We start from the raw sequence: 21059 nt of genomic DNA on the forward strand, positions 1-21059 counted from the left end.
GCGCAACATCCAGCTTTGCATTGAAGTTTAGGATAGAGATAGTAGGAGGGAACAGAGTAGAGATTGCTGTCAGTAGCCTCAGAAACCTGTGTTTCGGTGAGGAAGAGAAGGTGAGGTTTAGAGGAGGAGAGATTGTGTTCCACAGAATGGAAGTTAGAACTAAGACCACGAATGTTGCAGAAACTGATAAGGAGGTTCGAGGAGTTATCAGGACACCTCTTAAGTCGGCAGCCAGAAGGGGAGTCCTCCCTATGGGAATGTATGGAGGTTTGTATGTTACACTATATTTATCGATGCATATTACTGGTGTTTTTTGTATACATAAACATTCAAATATGTTATTGAAAAAAATAGCTTGGATGCCTATCACAACAGTTGATTTTCACGTATTCCCGAACTAGAAATGCGCAGGTACCACGTCCATGGAAAATCCCGCTCTGTTGATCAGAAGATGAAATAAAACAGACTATCGTCTGGACGATAGGGTATGTGGTCTGGGTATCTATGTAAATCTCTGTAAATCTGAGAAGAGACAAGGGGAGGTATGGCAGAAGTCTTGTTGAGAACGTCGAGGGCCATTTCAGTGCAAATGACAGCTGACCTGACTACTGAGCCCTGAAGAACCTCTGTTCTTGGTCTCTCTCTCAAGCAAGTGATATCCGAAGAGAACTGGTTGCTTCGTCAATGACATGGATGAGTAGAGAGCGCTTTGGAGTGAGTACTTTGAGCAGTTGTTCACGGCAGATGCTCAAATTGAGCAGCCCCTAACCAATAGTAACAACAGTAGTAGTAGTAACTGTTGATCCACCCATTGGCAAAAGCCTCTCTGGAGAAAATCAGAGGGGCTGTGACAAGGTTTGGGGCTGGAAAGGTAACTGGTGTTTGTAACATCAGTATGGAACTCATTAAATCTGGAGGTGAGCCCATACATGATCCGCGAGTTGCATGAGGTCTTGAACTACAATATTGTAATCTGGTACAATAGTACCTCCTGATTGTAACAACTACAGTGGTATTTCACTGGTCAGTGTCAAGCATTGGTGAAGTTGACGAGGCTTGAGCAGTCTGGGTTTACGCCTTGTAAGTCAATAACTGACCCTCGTGAACTGGTGGACTGTCAACGTGAGGTTCGACAAGGGACGCTTGCAGCCTAAGTCGATCTCAAGAAGGCATTTGATTCATTGCACCGTGAAGCACTCTCCGGCAACTTTGTGGGATTCCTTCAAGGATCATTGCTCTATTAACTGGTCTATACTCTGAGTCAGAGTGTGCTGTGAAATGTGTGCTGGGGAGGGGCGTATCCAACTTTTCTTTCCTGAAAACACAAGCGAGGCTTGGGTGTCTCTTTCCCCTACTGCTTTCAACACTTATATGGACTGAGTATTAGGCAGAGTTGTGGAGCAAAGTCATTGTGGAGCATCTGTTGGCAATGCCAAGGTCACTGATCTGGCTTTGCCGATGATGCAGTAACCTTCATCAAGTTGCTGGAGGTTCTGGTAATGGGTCTACAGGCCCTACACGAGAAGGCAAAGCCTATGGAAATGCTGGTCACCTTTGCCACTACTAAGATACAAGTGTTTGGAAGCTCACTGGATGAAAAAGTTATGTGTGTTTATGCATGTGTAAAGAACATTGATATCTTGGAAAATTTCACATACATTTGTAGCTCACTGAGCATACATAACACTGCAGCAATGCAAAGTGCCCATGACGTATGTCGTTAGTAAGATCAGAGGAGCTGTCAGCACGAGCATAAAGCTAAATGACAAAAATGATTGCAACCTTGTGGCAGAGCTGGTTGCAAATATAAGATGCACATTAGCAATGCTGGCAAACACGGGAGTGGTAGGTAATTTTATGAACTGAAAATTACACTAACTCATATTGGGTCATGACATAGACTCCTTGACGGGTGTCGGCGGAACCGCCTAAATATTAGGCGGGCAAACTCTAAAAAAAAATTAAGGCGTTCTGACTTTATTTTTTTACCTAGCCTCACCAAATTTTGCATGTAGCCCCCCACTGGTAATGCGCATGGACCCATGAAGTCACATTTTCATTTCAGTTCGTTTTAGTATCAATAAGATATAGAAAACATTTAAGCACCGCTAAAACACGACACTAACATCCCTTCTGCCCGCTCAGTTTCTGCATTTTAAAGCCACTCTTGCTTGAGAGAGAGAGAGAGAGAGAGAGAGAGAGAGTAGTCATACTAAAAATATTAGCCTAATGCATCTCCGGACCGATTTCTTTCGCGGTGAATGCATTTATAGATATACTTTTATTTTTTTTATTTTTTACTTATTATCCTTACCTCTTATCCAATTTCATGCTCCCTGTTACTTATATCAGACACCAGTTCTGAATAGCTATCTGTAATACATTATTCACTCATAAGTCCACGAAGAATTTATAAGAGAGATGGTGGTATTTTTTTTAAGGATGTGAGGAAACCAGTGTTGTAGGTGGAATTCATGGAGAGAGAGAGAGAGAGAGAGAGAGAGAGAGAGAGAATTATTTCGCTTAAGAAAAAAGTTACTGCAAAATAATAGCCTAGTTTTCTTAAATGCAAAATAATAACTTAGTATTCGTAAATGCAAAATAATAGCCTAGTTTCATAAATGCAAAATAATCACTTAGTATTCTTAAATGCAAAATAATAGCTTATTATTCTTAAATGCAAAATACTAGCCTAGTGTTCCTAAATGAAAGATAATAGTTTAGTATTCCTAAATGGAAAATAATAGCCTAGATTCCTAAATGCAAAATAATAGCTTAGTATTCCTAAATGCAAAATAGCCTAGATTCCTAATAGCCCAGGAGCATGTGTTGAACCGGGGAAAAAAATGTAGAAAGCTGATTTTTTCAGGAAATCTATCTAGTAACATGGTACAAAGTCCCCTAAAATACAGGCTGTGGAAAATTCACAATCCAAGATGACCGTTGAGTCGACCGGACACCAGAGAAACACTAAAAATGTAATAACTTTGTTACTATTCATCAGAGAGAGATTATTTTGGGGTCTAACCCTATGTTTTTGTGGGCAAGGAGTGTAAATATACCGTTAGAAATTCAATCTAAGCTTTACTTTCAAAATAACCATGTGCTGACTCAAGAAATTATTCTGCCAAATTGCAGAATTACCATTAGTAATCTGGTTCACAAAAATGGCACAAGATTAAATTAACGAAATCCAATTTCAGTAGGATGCTAACCGCTACAAACTGTGAAACATACAATACATGGAAAGGCATATCCATACAGCATATATATCAAGAAGCAAATAATACAACAAAGAAACCATTGGTCATGTCTGACAGGTACCAAATGTGAGTACATTTATGTCATAATATTTACAACACAATTCTAGTTTCAACCCTCATTTGAATCTATGGATTGGCTGTTGTTACATGTCCTCCCAATACACGAGGAACACATCTCAGTGCAAAATAGCCCAGCTCTGAAACAAATGCATTTTTTCCACATCCTACTTTGCAGCTACATAAGATCATTCGCAACACCCGATCAGGTGCCACAGGTTGGTCTGTTGCAACTGGAAGCAACCTGCCATCTTGTACTTTCCATCCCCATTCAGTAGGTGCCAGCTCATTTCCAGACCACTGCTGCACTGCTAAGTAGGCCCGATATGAATGATATTTGGTGGCAGCTGATGTTGGTAGCAGGCTCTCTAAGTTGACTCCACTTGAGTACACAGATTTTCTACCAACCTGCCTCATGTACAGTACATACCGAAGCATATCCAGAGAGGTGGACTGAACTGCCCCATACAGTTTTAGCAAAAATTGTTCTCCAACTCTTGCCAGCTCTTCATGACTTGATGAAGGCTGATGAAACACATCCAGCATTCCCCATTCGTTCCTGCCTCCAATAATGGACACTGCCTTCCTCTTACCTACATCGTATAAGGCTGAAACAGTATCACAGCCTGTTATAGCATGTAGGAACATGAGATTGGTTTTAAGGTTGGGACTGATGGCCTGTTGAATAGCATTTATGCTGTAAACTGATGATGGATCACGTTCAAACATCATGAAAATGTTCATATCTCTAGTTGCCTGGGCAGTGAGCATCACCAGCAAATCAGTATCCTTCCCAACAACTACAACTGGTCGTTCATGGTCACCAGCTGCTGCAGTCAGTGATGTGGCTACAACGAGATGATCTGCATCTGCAGTGCTCTGCTAACAGTTCACACCATTAGACTTAATTTTTTTTTTCATGAGTATACCAATCAACCGCTGCTTGTTCTTACTGTTTGCCAGGAATGACGTTTGGGAGGTGGTAGGCACTATGTCCACCTCAAATATAATATCTGCAGATGCATTCTGGACTGCTCTCCTGTGTTGTTCTAGTGCTTTTGTTGATATGGTGCAGTCGTATCCATCAAATATGATTGTTGAGCCCCTTCCATAATGATTAAGAACATGTGTCACATAGGTGTCACACACCTTTCCATATGTAGCGTCATATGACCAAGTTCTACTGTGTAAGAGGTGGCCACCATCAATAATGAATTGTGAGTTCTCGGGGATCTGTAACTGGTCATTCACCTTTGACTTCAGCATAATGGCAAGGACACTTTTGGTGTTTTTGCGCATCATCCCATGATGAAAAAGGGAGGGAGGGTGGGTCCCAAATTCATAACAAAGGACATCCCGCATTTCATTATGATGCTTCATAATACATGTCACACGCATGAAAAGAACGGCTGCGTTGACTTCCACACTCTGTCCTCTTATAGGAACTTGAGACCTAGCGCTGCTGATTGGCAAAACCCTGTCTTTTCGCTTCATTTTCTGATCAGCATAGTTGTGTCCTGTCATTGCTTCTGCTCCAGCTTTCCCCACTGTGTATGATTCATCAGCATTTGCTGTAGTATTAGCAACTTCACCAGTGGAAATACAGACAAGAGATTCATACCCTTGATATGAGAATGGGGAATGTGTAGAAAGCCAATTAATGAAAGTTTCACAATCCTGACTGTCACGTGCTGTTCTGGATGGACGTAAATCAGTATGCTGGTCTGATGTGCTGCTATGAACACCACAGAAGTTTTCCAGTGCATTGCAGAGAGGAACACATTTTGGAGTTACAAAGACCCATTTGGTCACAGTGCTATCAGTTATTCCCCTACCACGAGCCAGTCCACCAGATGTCTTCAATAATCTCGTGAGTTCTTGCTCAATTATTTGGTCTGTAAAATTCCCACTCCAAAACGTATCACTTCTCCGTATTGTGAAGTAACCATGCTTGGAGAAATTTAGAAATTCAGTTTCACCCATGATTTCAGGTAGCTTCTTCATTGAGTCAAGATACAGACGTGATGATTTAGCATAAGCAGTATGGCCTGCTGCATGGAATATTGGGATCATTTACTCACAGCATGAAGATGCAAATGCCAGTCTCCTGTGCGCTCTGCTCTGATAAAGAGCATAATTACTTGCACCTGCTTTAAATACTGGATCCATAACTTGCCTGTACGACTTTGTCTAGCAGCATCTGCCATGAGATCATGTAAAATATGAGTCAGCTGCTGAACTACCTCTTCATTCATAATGCTACTCATGTCACACTCCCTGGCAAGGAGCATTATTTGAACAGAGCAAAACTGACGGATATCCATTCCACTCAGACAACCTGGTGTCTGTAGTAAGATCCTCACAAGAGCAGCTGCTGTGAGTAAATGGGCACGAAGAGCTCTTGCATACGCATACCCTGTCACCACATGATTCACTGTGTTTGGCGCATAGACTGTCTCCCATAGACTCTCCAAACCACTACCGCCCATTATAGGCGTCTTCCATTTGACACAAAACCCGGAACCAGGTTCGGGGTTAAACCCAGACCCAGGTCCGGGTTTTCGCGCCGTAAATGGAACGCATTTAGGCGGATATATATGTAAACAAACATTCTTCCTCTTCTTCTTTTGACCTGTCCTCCTCCTCTCGGGCGTCTCTCCTGTTTATTCACACACTTTTCCTTTCAATTGTGCTGTGTAGCTTAATTTTTCTTCACTGCAATACACTATCACACTTTACTTTTCAGTTTGTTGCTGGAATAACTTACTGACATTGCTTATCCGTGCACTTATTCAAGCATTTGTGCCATTTTTTTCCCAGCACTGCATCTCCATCCAACACGTACTGTGCGATTGCCCCGTTGTCCTCCTTTAGCCTCTTAGCCCACTCCTCCCTGGTGCTACTAATAACTCCCCTCTCTGCCTCTCATAGTTGATGCATTCTACTATTAGGTGTTCCACTGATTCTTTCTCCCCTGTCCTACAGCTACAGTTCTGGTTTCCCCCTTCCCTGTTCCTGCCATTTATAGCTGCGGGGTTCTCGTTCTTGCTTTAAACATCAGCTTGCTCCCCCAGTCTCCTACATGCCAGTCTACTCCCTCTAGCTTCTGTGTCTTGCTGTACCATCTTAATGTCGACTCTTTTACTCTAAAATTCATAGGCCTAACCTAGGCAGATAGCACACCACCTGTTCATCTTCCCTATCAGGCTGATGGATAAATGGGTTTTCCGGGAAAGCAAACTCTTTTAACTTAGACATTAGATACTTGCCTGTGTCCCAGGGTAATAGGTTCTCACTTGACGCAGACTTAAGGGCCAGAGACAAATAAGTGCTGATGAACAACACACTTGTGAGACCAACACTAGCATGCTGCTCCATAGTGTGGGATCCTTACACACTCACACACACAAACATTTATAAGTTAGCACTAATCAACACCAAGGTGGCTCGGTTCATTATAAACAATGAACTTGAACACCAGGCATCATAACACAGATCAAACAACAGATTAATATGTAACCTCTTCACATGTGCAGACAAGCACACACTTAAAATGATGTACAAGATTACATACACTTACATTGACATTTACCCACACACATACTTACAGGACGCAAACAGTCAGCGTACTTGTAACACACTCGGCCAAAAATGCCAAACATATCACACTAACACTGACGCATGTACAGACTCATACTGTCCACGCACCACACGTGACTGGAACAGCCTCCCTCTACAGACTTTAGACTGCGATACAATAGACTAATTCAGAAAACAAATACACATTCACTTGTCACAACACACCAAGACTAACTACTAATACACCTATTCACTTTCCTTCCCTACACACTCGGCACCCCAGTTCCCCCAGCAGCCAACATAAATATCCGTGTTATGCACCTGTACTGGTGCCCTGTACATTACTTGTCAAGATCAAGACAACACACATCTTATGAAATGCCTCCAACTTTACCTAAAGATAACACTGCTGAACTATAACTCCCTCATTCACTCAGCACAAATAGGGTCATGAAAATCAAGATCAATTCTATCCTCCGGCATAAGAAAATGAAGCAAAACAACTGTACAAATGCATTTATTTAACTAATAAAAACATTGAGCACAATTAACAACAGGTACAAAAATTGTTTTTTTTTCTTATTACACAGATTAATCGAGAAAGAAACTGAATTTCAAGACATTGCTGGGTTCCCAGGTGTGATTGGGGACATTGATGGAACATGTTGAGACTCGAAATTAAAAAATACATGAAACTATTAATAATGATTATCATAACTGGGTACATGTTAACTTTACAGTTTTGACTCACTCTAAGATTAGAAGAAACGTATAATGACACCTACAGAGTTTGTGACTAGAGCAAGTTGATACCTCCTCGGACTTGGCGTTGTAGGGTGGGTGAGGCGACGCGCCCCCCAGCGTTTGCCACCTTTGATAGATGACTGTATATTGATAATCCAAATTGGATACTTTCTACAACAATTGGAATACTATTCATGCCTTCAAATTATACCTCGGCAACAAAAATATGATGGAATATAATTTTAAACAAAATGTCATTTAGGAAACTTAACATATTTGGACCTATAGCCGCATAATTAGTTATCTTGTACTTATCTTGAACCCGCGACCAGCGTGACGGGAGAGCCACTCCTTACTGAGTCGGCCAAAGAGGTACCCCACTCGCCTCATCAGGCCTAGTTGCCGCACTACAATCTAAGGCAACTGAACCTTACTTGATGGATAGCAATCTACTGCTGCTAGATTAGCAATTGATTACCATTTAAATATAATATTGAATTGTTACTGCTTCACTCATTGATAATCTAACCTAACTGGTATTTTTTTGTGATATCAGTGACCCAAATAACACAATAAAGTCACTGAAACAAACGATTCATCCTTACAATATGCATAAATGGGGGTTACCAATGATGATGAAAATGAACTAGTAGCCTACCCATGGTTATAATAATAATGAATAGCAAATCAACATGTATCGGCAATAAACACGTCAGTCACCGTAAGGTAAAGGTAAAGTTGTGGGGCATACGCTATAGCAGCGCGTGGCCTCGGTGCTCATCTCCGTCGCATTGGCCATTGAGCCTGTGGTGAGGGAGGGAGCCCATTACCCCGGGACACAGGGCCAGTGTGACATCCGGGTGGGTGCTATTCTGTATAAAACACAGCCGTCGCGTTTCACTCCCCTCCCTCGCCCGACCACAAAACCCTTGCCCCGCCATACATATATGGCTCTCCACACATTTATTCATCCAACTGTTTTCGTTGAAAGCCACTACAGGCCTCTTGCTGGGCCCGAAATTAAAATTTCAACGCCCCGCCCACTGCACCACTTTTAACTTATTATTCATGGTTTTCGGCACACACACACACATATATATATATATATATATATATATATATATATATATATATATATATATATATATATATATATATATATATATATATATGGGTAAATATGTAACTGGCATACAGTACCTACAATTTCGGATCACCAGGCACCACCTGGATGCAGTGGTTGTAGCAAAAAATACCCAAATATGGGAAATAAGGCATGCAAATGGCGGCGGCGGCGATAGTCTTGGTCCTGGTCTGGGTCTTGGGTCGAAAGTGATCTGCCCAACCCTGCTCTCCAGTGGGGTCTCTCCGGGTCACCCAGATCCTCTAAAATGGGTGCAGGTTGCGGCGTCAGCTGATCGGTTCCGCTAAATGGAACACGCCAGATCACGACCCAGAAACGGGTTACGCTATATGGAAGACGCTATATGTAGCCAATAGATCCCGTGAATGACATCAGAAGGTGAAACCCACCAAGCCTGACTATTGTGTTCTTGAGCTCAGGGGAGGCCTTAACAATTTCAACAGCTTTGATATACAGTGGCTGGTCAAATGTCACAAGACACTTTCCCAAAAATGGTTGATGGCTGAGATGGAGCTTGGTTGATGAATGGAAGAATTTATATCTTGCTTTTATGAGTATTGTCCCCTGTGACTGCCACCTGCATGAATCCACTCCAGGAAGGACACTCTGCTACAGGAATAGCTTGGGAAAAACTAGCAAACTATATACTATCCAGAGATTTAGCCAGGTTCAACAGGGCTGGGAGTGGTTGAGGGGGTTCAGGTGGGCCAATTATGACTGACTTCAGTCCTGCAGATTTAGGTTTTTTGTATGGCTTTATGGGCACCTGACTGAACTGTTCCATCTGCACTACAGATCTGATACTGGTGGACCTTTGTAGCAGAGATGAAACCTGATCTGTTGCTGCTGGGGTTACACATGCAATGCCACCCATGGTATGCCACGTGCCATGACCTGTTAGAGTGCGAACATTTATATCTGCATTGTCAAAAACAAAATTGACTAGATCTCCAGAAAGGTCAAAAATCTGTTCTCCTTTAGGTAAAAGGGCATCATATAGTCTTTGAACCTCCCTGTAATTATCTGCAAAAGATAAACTACCGAGAAGATCAATGGGTTCACATGACTCCAGTTTTCTATTAATATACACAGATATTCCTAGCAAAATTGGTGATATGAATGAACGAGGTCTGACAGCAGATATTATACTATGGGCAATAGCAGTGCGACGTCTTTCTGCTACTGCTCTGTCAATTGATTTAGTCTTGATTATCACTTCTAGGAGACGCATAAGTGATGGTGGAACTAAATCATTGTTATTCATCTCATACATGTCAGGATATACAGATTTGTCATAGGCCTTTGCCTTTATTTCATCCTGAATAATGGTTGGAGCCATGTCAATGATGTACTCCTTTGTTAAGTCACCATGCTCATAGTTCTCTCTAATAATTATGTTGCCAGTATCCATGACTGTGTATATGGTTTCGTTCCCAAGCTCATTTGTTATGATCATGTCTTGGCCAAAATACTCCTTTAACTTATTCCCAAGCTGCTTTGGGGAGTATCCTTCCCAACCATCAGGGAAACTCTCCAGTATGCCAACTAATTCCTGGAAGGAGAACTGGCAGTCTTCATTGTGCTCTAGATAGTCACATAGTTTCATGAAAGTTTTGTGTTTCTGAGGATCCACTGATCCAGATGGTCTGCCACGTGCTGGTTGCCCTCCACCAGATTGGTCTGCCTTTTCTTTTCCAGAGTGAAACCGTACCTGACAATCATGATGGTACTTCCGTTCAGCAGCAATAAGATCAGACACTGTTTGTAAGCGGAGTTTAACCATTGCTCCCCATTCATCCTTGCGTTCATCAGCCTTCAGAATTACTGATTGCAACAATGGTTTGGTTTCAGATGAATGACTTCGTTTACCCCGTTTGTGGGGAATTTTACTCTCATTCCCCTTATAGTCAATGACTGGTTCTGCACAGTATAAACAGTCAGATTTGATATTAAACACTGGGGTACTGGAACGAAGTGTGGCAGGAGCACATGTATCTGAAGAATCAGCAAGCTCTCGCCTCTTGCGGTGTTCAGTACTAGAAGGCCGAGTGTAGTCCTTTCTATAGTTCACGTGAATGGGTATTGGTAAATTAATTTTTTCCAGCTTCTTATGCAGCATATCACCCAGCTGAATACTAATACTTGAGATTGTTGAGAGACCCTTCTCTTGGACGTGACCAAGATCTAAAGTAATGGCACGGTCACAAATTGCACACACCAAATCCATCTTCAGAGATTCCTGGAAAAGAAGAAATGCATGCAGTTAGTTGTAATGAAATTGATGACAAGCAGAAAATCCGTTTTCTAGACAACACTTAATCAAACAACCATTTGTCTAGAGAAGACGGGCATCAGCAAGAGTCAGACAAGCAAAGCAGAAAGCTGATTTTTTTCAGGAAAGATGCCTTGAGGTCTATCTGATTTGAAAGTAAAGCTTGGATTGAATTTCTAACGGTATATTTACACTCTTTGCCCACAAAAACATAGGGTTAGACCCCAAAATAATCTATCTCTGATGAATAGTATCAAAGTTATTACATTTTTAGTGTTTTTTCTGGTGTCCGGTCGACTCATCAACGGTCATCTTGGACTGTGAATTTTCCACAGCCTGGATTTTAGGGGACTTTGTACCATGTTACTAGATAGACCTCAGGGCATCTTTCCTGAAAAAATCTGCTTTCTACATTTTTTCTCCCGGTTCACCGATATTTTCAACTAATGCTCCTCGGCTATAAATGCAAAATAATAGCTTAGTATTCCTAAATGCAAAATAATAGTTTAATATTCATAAATGCATAATAGCCTACTAGTTTCCTAAATGCAAAATAATAGCCTAGTCTCCTAAATGCAAAAATAATAGCTTTGTATTCGTAAATACAAAATGATTGCTTGGTATTTCTAAATGCAAAATCATAGCCTAGTATTCATGAATTCAAATTACTAGCATATTATTCCTAAATGCTAAATAACTAACTAGTGTTCATGAATGCAATATAATAGCCTGGTTTAACTAAATGCAAAATTACAAGCTAGTGTACACGGTAAAATTATAATGTATTTGTCTTGACTACTTCATTGGCTTTTTAGCAAGTTATTACAGATTGTAAAACTCTTTCCACTTATAATTTATTACAGACGTTGTAGATACGGTATAACATGCAGAAAACCTTACACCATACGAATAAAATCCAATATTCCTCAAAACAACTCACCTCGTTCCAAGGTTCCCAGGTTAAGAACCGCTGAATTAGAACCAAGAAACAATAAAACAATATCAGCGACAGCAAGGGAGGGTAGTGCGGGGTACTACTTACTTGAGCACTGAGTGTTCGTTACTAACCGACTATGCGCGTGTGTTGCCCGCCTATCCAGCGAGCTGTTGCGGGAAAGCCCTCCCGACACCCGTCAAGGATAAGGAGTCTATTGTCATGACTATTCAAAGTCGACAAAAGGTAAGTAAAAAGGCAAAGTTTGGGATAAACATTTAGGGCTGGGCAGACACCAGTACCAGTACTACCAGTTTTTGCTTAATAGTACTGCTACCAAACATAAGCCCCATCTTCAGGCTTGTCAGTACTAGTACCGGTGCCAGAGTACTGGTACTCACAGTGTCATAGTTAACAGACCCTGCCCAGTCCTACTGCGTGTGGCCTCGGTGATCATCACCACCTCTTTGGCCCTTCAGCCTGCGGTGGGTAAGAAGTTAGAACCCATCACCCCGGGGCACAGGGGTGATGGGTTCTAACGGGGCACAGCGTAACATCTTTATCGCCAAAGTTGATGTTCTCTATGTTTACCCAGGTACCCATTTATCGACTAGCCCAAAAATGGCTACGCGCTGACAATCTGTGCTGGGATTCGTACCTGGGCCCACAGATCCATAGCTAGGCTGCTAACCACTTCACCATGAAGGCACGCACGTTATGAAATTCAACCTTTGAAACGTGCCCACTATTCTGCGTTACATAAAGATTCTGTATCGAATAATTTATGTACGGTAACTGTAAGTAATCTAAGAAACAATACCCATGAACGTATTTTTGGTAATGACTATTTAAAACATCATGATTTCTTATGCAGATTCTCAAGATAGCCTCGTAGAGGAATCTGATGATAATCCTGAACCAACGGTGACGCCCTGCAAAGATGGTGAGTAGCTAATTGACTGACTGATTAAGTAGGTGAGTGAGTGAGTGAGGAAAGGAAGGAGAAAAGTGCAAATGAGAGACAACATGCCACTGCCTGAACAAGTATTACTGAGCTCTCCAGGGAAGGTGACTTACTGACTGGCTGAGGGAGTGAATAAGTTAGTGAGGGAATGACAGAATGAGTCAGTGAGTGAATATGTGAGTGAATTATTGAAGAATGAAAGGAGAAAAATGCAAATGAATGTCTGGGGAACGATTACCGAGCTCTGTGGGGAGGGTGACGAACTGACTGGCTGAGAGAGTGAATAAGTTTGTGAGTGACAGAATGAGTAAGTGAGGATGGGAGGGAGAAAAAGTGCAAGTGAGTGACATGCTACTGTATGAAGAACGATTACTGGGCTCTGCAAGGAATGTGACTTACTGGCTGGCTGAGGGAGTGAAAGATTCTGTGAGAGAGTGATAGAATGAGTAAGTGAGGAAGGGAGGGAGAAAAGCGCAAATGAGTTACAGCATGCTGCTCTTTGATAAACGATTATCGAGCTCTGTGGGGAGGGTGGCTGACTGACTGGCTGGCTGAGGGAGTGAATGACTGACTTATTAACTGACCAAATGAGGGAGAGAGGGTGAAGAAAGGAGTAAATGAGTGACTAAGGGAGCAAGTGAGTGAATAAAGGGAGAGATAATATAAAGTGAAGAATTGAAGTAGTGAAGAAGAGGGGGAAAGATGGGAGGAGATGGAGGACGGGAGGAAAAGAGAATAAATGAGTGAAAAGTAGATGAGTGGGTGAGGGAGGGATAGGGGAAGAGAATAAGTGAAGGAATGAGAGGAGAGGGTGACTGAGGTGAGAGTAATCGGCCTGTTCACAGTAAGGAGTGTAGATGCCTAATAACACCAGAATTTTAATATTCCCTTAACTTCATCGAGCAGAGGGTGACTTACCTATTAACATTCCTGATTTGCAAAGATAATTTGCGCTTGATTATCATAACAATGTAGTATAATATTATAGACATGTGCACGTAATATAATGTGTACAAAATATGGGCAGAATGAAGCTATCTGTAGCATGTCATGACACCCTCATTAAGTAAATTATAATTCTCCAAGCAAATACGAACACTATGGGCAAGGGACTGCAATGCGATCGTTTTTCAAGACTTGAAAAATGACAACGTACACTGACAGGTGGCCACTGTACACTGCCTTTAACACATTATAAACTGACTGGTGGACGCTGTACACTGACTTTAACACATTATAAGCTGACTGGTGGCCACTGTACACTGTCTTTAACACATTATAAACTGACTGGTGGACGCTGTACACTGCCTTTAACACATTATAAACTGACTGGTGGACGCTGTACACTGCCTTTAACACATTATAAACTGACTGGTGGACGCTGCACACTCTTTAACACATTTGACACATTTAACACACTTGTGGCCCAGACCTGACCGAGGTCAGACATGGGTCACGGCGCTCCGTAAGGAGCAGCCTGGGGCCAGCCTGTTGGCCTCTCCCCTTCCCCTTCATCCCCCTCTCCCTTTTCATCAATAACCCAACACTGTAAGAAACTTTTGTGACAAGCTTAAGCATGGTGAGAGAAAGTGAGTGCAGTGCGTTTGTGGTGCCGTGAAGACAATGAAGAGTAGTAATGGCCAGTGTGACGTCGACGCCGCCTAACCATCCAGCCGACGCCGGCCCCCAGGTGCCCCCAGGTACACCAGCCCGACCATCATGCTGCTGGGAGAATTCGGTTCAGGTGCTGTGCAGTGTTGAGGCCCGTCACTCAGGTGGAGTCATGGTTGGGGCAAGTGGCATGGGGCAGTGCAGACGTTTTGATGTTCCCACGCCTACCGCTTCTCGGTCCACCTCTTCCTATCTTGTCTCACCGGCTGGAGAGATTAGCAGGTCATCGCTAAACTGAGTGTCGGCCGACACCGCTTCTACCTGCACCCCTGCCATCAACTGCGACCTGCCCCTTTTTTGACCTGGGGTTGACCTGGGGCTTAAACACCTGACCCGTCACCCGGAATACCACACCGCCTCCTTCAGCACTAACGCACTGCATTCCACCACCTCACCTCCCCCCACCACCCCAGACCCCCTATACCCCTTTCACATTGTACTTTTTTTTATATTTTATTTCAATATTGTATTTTTTTACGTGTATATTTTCAGCTTTACAGCTGCAATCACTTAATAAACCGTTTATTATTATTATTATTATTATTATTATTATTATTATTATTATTATTATAAGCTGACTGGTGGCCGCTGTACACTGACTTTAGCACATTATAAACTGACGGGTGGCCGCTGTACACTGACTTTAGCACATTATAAACTGACGGGTGGCCGCTGTACACTGACTTTAACACATTATAAACTGACTAGTGGTTGTTGTACTCTGACTATACCTTGTTCACTTACGCTAGATTCCGGCGCCTAGGCAGGTTGGTAAAGTTGCAGCTGATTGGCTGCACCGCTCTCTCGCTAACACTCATGTCGGAGCACATCTTGCAGGCTCGAATGAGACATGTTTCTTTATTATATGCCATAGCTCACCTCATATACGAGATAGCCAGTTTTGGTTGATACCATCAGACTCAGCAGTGTCTGTATAATCAAGATGTATTGTAAAAACTTGACAAAACAAAAAAGAAAACGATATTACGATGAGTTGAACTGTGAAGATGTTAAAAAAATATTTATAACATGTTTTAATTATGCTCGCTGTTTTCAACAGTTGTTCATTGACTGCAGAAATATATTATTACGTTACGAAGGACAATCTCTCGTGAACACGATAGTGTGATCAGAATGCAGAGTTATTTATAGCAACCTGTCACTCGCCGCAACCATCACGGCGCGCGCGACACTCGGCGTGTGGAGGCAGAGTGAAGTTGGACACTAAACAGCTGCTGATCTCCCCCGCTCTGTTGGTGTGCTGGTGGCACATTTCCTTTTCACAAAATATCAGAATATCACATGTAAGTGGTATTGTCAGTGATATGTATTTTTGTGCTCTTGAACACTTACTTTAAGGAAATTTTTGCTCCGTTTTGGTAATCTGCAGCGATACTTTCACACATAAAAGGTGTTTAAGATGATAGAATACTTAGTGTGTCCTTATCTATTTATAAAGAGGGAAAAACAAAGTCACAGTTTCACCATAAAATTCATCATCATAGCAAAATACGTGATGTCAAACACAAAATAAAAAAGAGTGAGGATAAAGATGTATATATTATTTTAAGTAACATGTTATGTAGCAATAACTTTAGCCTAATCCTGTATTATCTTCCTCTACTCCTTATGATTTTACTCAGAAGATAATGGCGTGTTACATACATTCATCGTCAGTTTCTTCATCATCAATACATACAACAAAACTTTTAATTAGCAGTTGTTTAGTATCTAACTTCAATCTGCCTACACACGCCGAGTGTCTCGCGCGCCGTGATGGTTGCAGCGAGTGACATGTTGCTATAAAGAGCTCTGTGTTTTCAATATGTGGAGCTTTATCTGCATTCTGCTCACACTATCGTGTTCACGAGAGATTTTCCTACGTAACGTAATAATATATTTTTGCAGTCAATGAACAACTACTGAAAACAGCGAGCATATTTAAAACATGTTATAAATATTTTTTTTTTAACATCTTCACAGTTCAACTCATCGTAATACCATTTTCTTTTTTGTTTTGTCTAGTTTTTACAATACATCTTGATTCTACAGTCAATGCTGAGTCTGATGGTGTCAACCAAAACTATTGGTCTGCTGACTGGCCTATATTCTGGGACAGAGAGTGCTGTGAAGTGTGTGTGTGTGTGTGTGTGTGGGGGGGGGGTCTTGTCCAGCTTCTTTTCCGTGAATGCGGGAGTGAGGCAAGGATGTGTCCTTGCCCCATCGTTTTTCAATATTTGTATGGACTGGGTACTGAGCAGAGTTGTGGACCAGAGTCATTGCGGAGCATCCATTGGCAATACCAGGGTCACTGACCTTGTTTTTGCTGATGATACAGTAATCCTGGCGGAGTCGCTGGAGGTCTTGGTGATAGTTCTCGAGGCACTGCACGAGGAGGCGAAGCCCTTGGGACTCCAGGTCTCCTGGGCCAAGACCAAGGTGCAGGTGTTTGGGGGCTTGCTGGATGAAACAGTGCAGTCTGTTCATGCGTGTGGCGAGGACGTTGAGATCTCAGAGTGTCACGTATCTTTGTAGCGTAGTTCATAACAACGGTGAGTCTAGCCAGGAAATCTTACGGCGGATTGGTCTGGCCCACGGTGTTATGGACTCGCTCAACACGAGTATTTGGTGTTGTCGATACCCGTGCAGAAGGACAAAGATCCGGATCTTCAAGTCCCTTGTGCTCCCTGTCTTACTCTATGGTTGTGAGACATGGACACTAAATGGGGACTTGGAGAGGCGGATTGATGCCTTTGGTAATAAGTGTCTACGCAGAATCATGGGATATCGCTGGAATGACTTTGTGTCAAACCGGCGACTACTCCGTTAGACTGATTCGACATATATTACCAGCATAGTCCGTCAACGCCAACTCCGGCTGTACGGGCACGTGGCACGTTTTCCGGAAGCTGACCCTGCTCATCGGGCTGTCTCTGTAAGAGACAATCCTGAGTGGAGGAGGCCAAGGGGACACCCACGGAGTTCGTGACTTGAGCAAGTCGATAGATCCTGCCGGGAGGTACTTGGGTTGGGAAGGGGGCCTGCATGGACACTCGCCCGGAGGGACCCCCGGGCTTGGCGTCGTAGGGTGGGCGATGGGACGCGCCCTCCGACCTATGCCCCCATTGATTGATTGATTGATTGATATGGCATATAATAAAGAAACATGTCTCACTCGAGCATGCAAGATGTGGTCCGACATGAGTGTTAGCGAGTGAGCGGTGCAGCCAATCAGCTGCAACCTTACCAACCTGCCTAGGCGCCAGGCTTAAGTGAACAAGGATAGTGGTTGTTGTACTCTGGCTGGTGGTTGTTGAACCCTGACTGATGATTGTTATACACTGACTGGTGGTTGTTGTACTCTGGCAGGTGGTTGTTGAACCCTGACTGGTGATTGTTGTACACTGACTGGTGGTTGTTGTACTCTGGCTGGTGGTTGTTGAACCCTGATTGGTGGTTGTTGTACACTGACTGGTGGCCACTGTACACTGATTAGAGGTTGTTGTACACTGACTGGTGGCTGTTGTACATTGATTGGTGGTTGTTGTACACTGACTGGTGGCCGCTGTACACTGACTGGTGGCCGTACACTGACTAATTGATGCTTTACAATGACTGGTCACCACTTATCTCTTCCTGTCCTTGAGTGATAGGTTCGTCCACACCTTTGTCTCCTTGTGTCCCTGACTGAGCATAGATTCACCCACATTTTTGTCTCCTGCTGTTCCAGAGTGATACATTCTCCCACACATTTGTCTCCTCCTGTCCCTGAGTCATAAATACGCCCACAGTTTTGTCTCCTCCTGTCCCTAGTGATAGATTCGTACACACCTTTGTCTCCTGTAATCGAGCAATGGCCTGATGGCCTCACCTACACTTTTTGCTGACCCACTGACACATGTGACCCTTTTACAGGAGACTCCAGGCTGCCACGTTTCAAGAACCCGCCAAGTGTGACATCCATCACGGCAAACAGTGCGATGGTGGGTCTCACCCCTTGGACGACACAATATTACATTGGTGAAATGCCAGATGGCAGCCAGCCCTCCTTCGTGCTGCAGTTTTGGGTAAGTATGCACCATAAAACCCGTCTTGGCAACAAATGAAAGAAAATTTATCAGGAGGACTATTTATCAGCACATGTAAGTGACGGATAAGTGCACAGCAAGGTACGTACGGGTACGCAAGGTACATACGGCTCATACGCGGTGATTCCAGGGACCCTAGTTCAAGTCAAACTGCAAGATGTTGACAACTTTCAACCAACACCGAGTAGTGGAAGATTGCCCTCTTCATGTCCAGATCGTCAATCAACCCTAAACTTTAGTGACTTTGGGCAGAAGAAGTAGCGGGATGGAGGTGGGGGGGGGGGGGGGCAGCATGGGGCATGTAAGTAATTATATCACAGCAGCCACTGTAAATAAAATAAGCCTGCTCCAAAAGCAGGCTGGGGCCGTCCAACAAGAGAGGCTATTGGCACCATGGGCAGCGAAAACCAAATATATATATATATATATATATATATATATATATATATATATATATATATATATATATATATATATATATATATATATATATACAGTAAACCCTCGATATAACGAACTAATTACGGGGAAACTTCGTCCATTAATACCGAAAGTCCGTTATAAGTGGCAGAAACTTAAAAATTCGTATACTTAATAATGCCGACGAACCTAATAAACGTAGGTAGATATTTTTTTTATTGTGATGTTGTCTGCACGTTGTCTGTATAGCCGCACGGCACACTGCGAGGCATTGAGGCAGCCTTGTTGGCAGTGAGGTCCTACGGGGTGCCGTAATTATACGGGTATGGGTAAAATTTTACAAGTTCGTCCATCTCTCACTGGCACACGGAAGTTTTTTTTTTTTTGGTAGTTTGGTAGTGTTTTGAAATAATATGCTAGATGTTTCTGTCTTAAATCATTAAATCACTAAATGACTGAATTTTCAATGCCTGTTGCTTGCTTGTATGATTTCCCCCTTATGGGGGAACGGGCCTTTGTCATACAAACGACGGCCCGTAGAATGCCTGTCGGGCACACGCCGCCGCCCGCCGCCGCAGCTACAAAATAGCTCGCAGAGAGAGGTTCAACTAGCTAACTGTTTATGTATTTCCCTCACCATTCACGAAGATCACGTTTGGACAAACTAGAGCAAATGCAGGCAATTTAATGTTTTTCCTTCTGTGTATTCCCCCAGTGCGCATGCGTGATGGACAGCAGAGGGACTTATTTCTGCGATGAGGTATTTCCCGCAACACTGGCCCGCGTAATGGGCCACCCTCGCCGCCACCCTGCCCCATCTTGCGCCGCCCCACTCCGCGTGCCGAATAAATTCAAACTAACGAAACCTAACCTACATAACGGGCGATCCCCTAAGCTGCGTCAGTACCGACACTCACAAACACTTGGCTATTTTCCATAACATTTACATATCCTGGATTGATGCATACGACTTTCTTGTGGTGTAAAAACGTTATTCGTTTGAATGGAAACCACGAGGATCAAGGAAAATATTTCATCGGGTGGGCTGAAAAGACTACAGTAACCAAAGGATGGGACAGCATATAGATAGAGGAGGGCGAGGTGGCTAGCAGACGCTGTTGTAGTTACCGAGCGCGGTTTGTTCAAAAACTTTTCTCGGTCGGACCCCGTGGATTTGACCCTATGACATTGTCCGTTATATCCGAAATTCGTTATAGGCTGGTCCGTTATATCTAGGGTTTACTGTATATATATATATATATATATATATATATATATATATATATATATATATATATAGATATAGATATAGAGAGAGAGAGAGAGAGAGAGAGAGAGAGAGAGAGAGAGAGAGAGAGAGAGAGAGAGATGCAACATATATATAGAGGCAACATGGCGGCGGAATTTAAGAGGTAGAAGACTATCAGTAAGAGGAGGAGAGCTGATGAGACGAAGAGCCTTACGGCCGTTTTCTTAAATTTCTAAAATTTCGTTTCGTAGGTCAACACACCACTGTGGTGTGCTAGCACCCGAAAGTTATGTTTCGATTTCTTAAACACTCGCACACCCAGCAGTGTGTTGTTAGCTAGACAACCACAGTCGGGACCCAGCATACCACAGAATTGCGGACGATTCGCAAAGGTTGGTAGCTCCCGCCCTATTAGGTTGGCTGGCCTGTGTATCAGCTGATGTGATATAGTAATTGTAGTATATCAGTGTATTATTATTATTTTTATTATTACTTAATATCACCACGAATTAGGCATGCAATATCAATGAAAAAAAAACACGACAGATAGATCACGCCACCTTGTAGGAATGTCAGCTGTCAGTGTTTACCGTCTCAGTTTGTATACAAAGCATTTCGTCAAGCTTAGAGGTCACCTTGACATACGTGACCAATTGTAACTTCAATATTTTCCA

General features: G+C 42.8%; 1 protein-coding gene across 2 annotated transcripts in view; it reads left to right on the forward strand.

Annotated features, from left to right (window-relative positions):
* Positions 1 to 12655: 12655 nt before the first annotated feature.
* The window catches only part of LOC126984023 (receptor-type tyrosine-protein phosphatase F-like), a 196407-nt gene continuing 188003 nt past the window's right edge, over positions 12656 to 21059 (forward strand). Inside the window, exons 1-2 of one of the 2 annotated variants that reach the window (XM_050837367.1) lie at positions 12656 to 12936; positions 18544 to 18695. In XM_050837367.1, the coding sequence (XP_050693324.1) occupies positions 12852 to 12936; positions 18544 to 18695 (237 nt within the window). In that variant the 5' untranslated portion in view covers positions 12656 to 12851. The remainder of the gene's footprint in view (positions 12937 to 18543; positions 18696 to 21059) is intronic. The other variant, XM_050837377.1, reaches the window with a different exon arrangement.

The sequence above is a fragment of the Eriocheir sinensis genome, chromosome 5 (assembly GCF_024679095.1).
Source record: "Eriocheir sinensis breed Jianghai 21 chromosome 5, ASM2467909v1, whole genome shotgun sequence".
NCBI lineage: Eukaryota > Metazoa > Arthropoda > Malacostraca > Decapoda > Varunidae > Eriocheir > Eriocheir sinensis.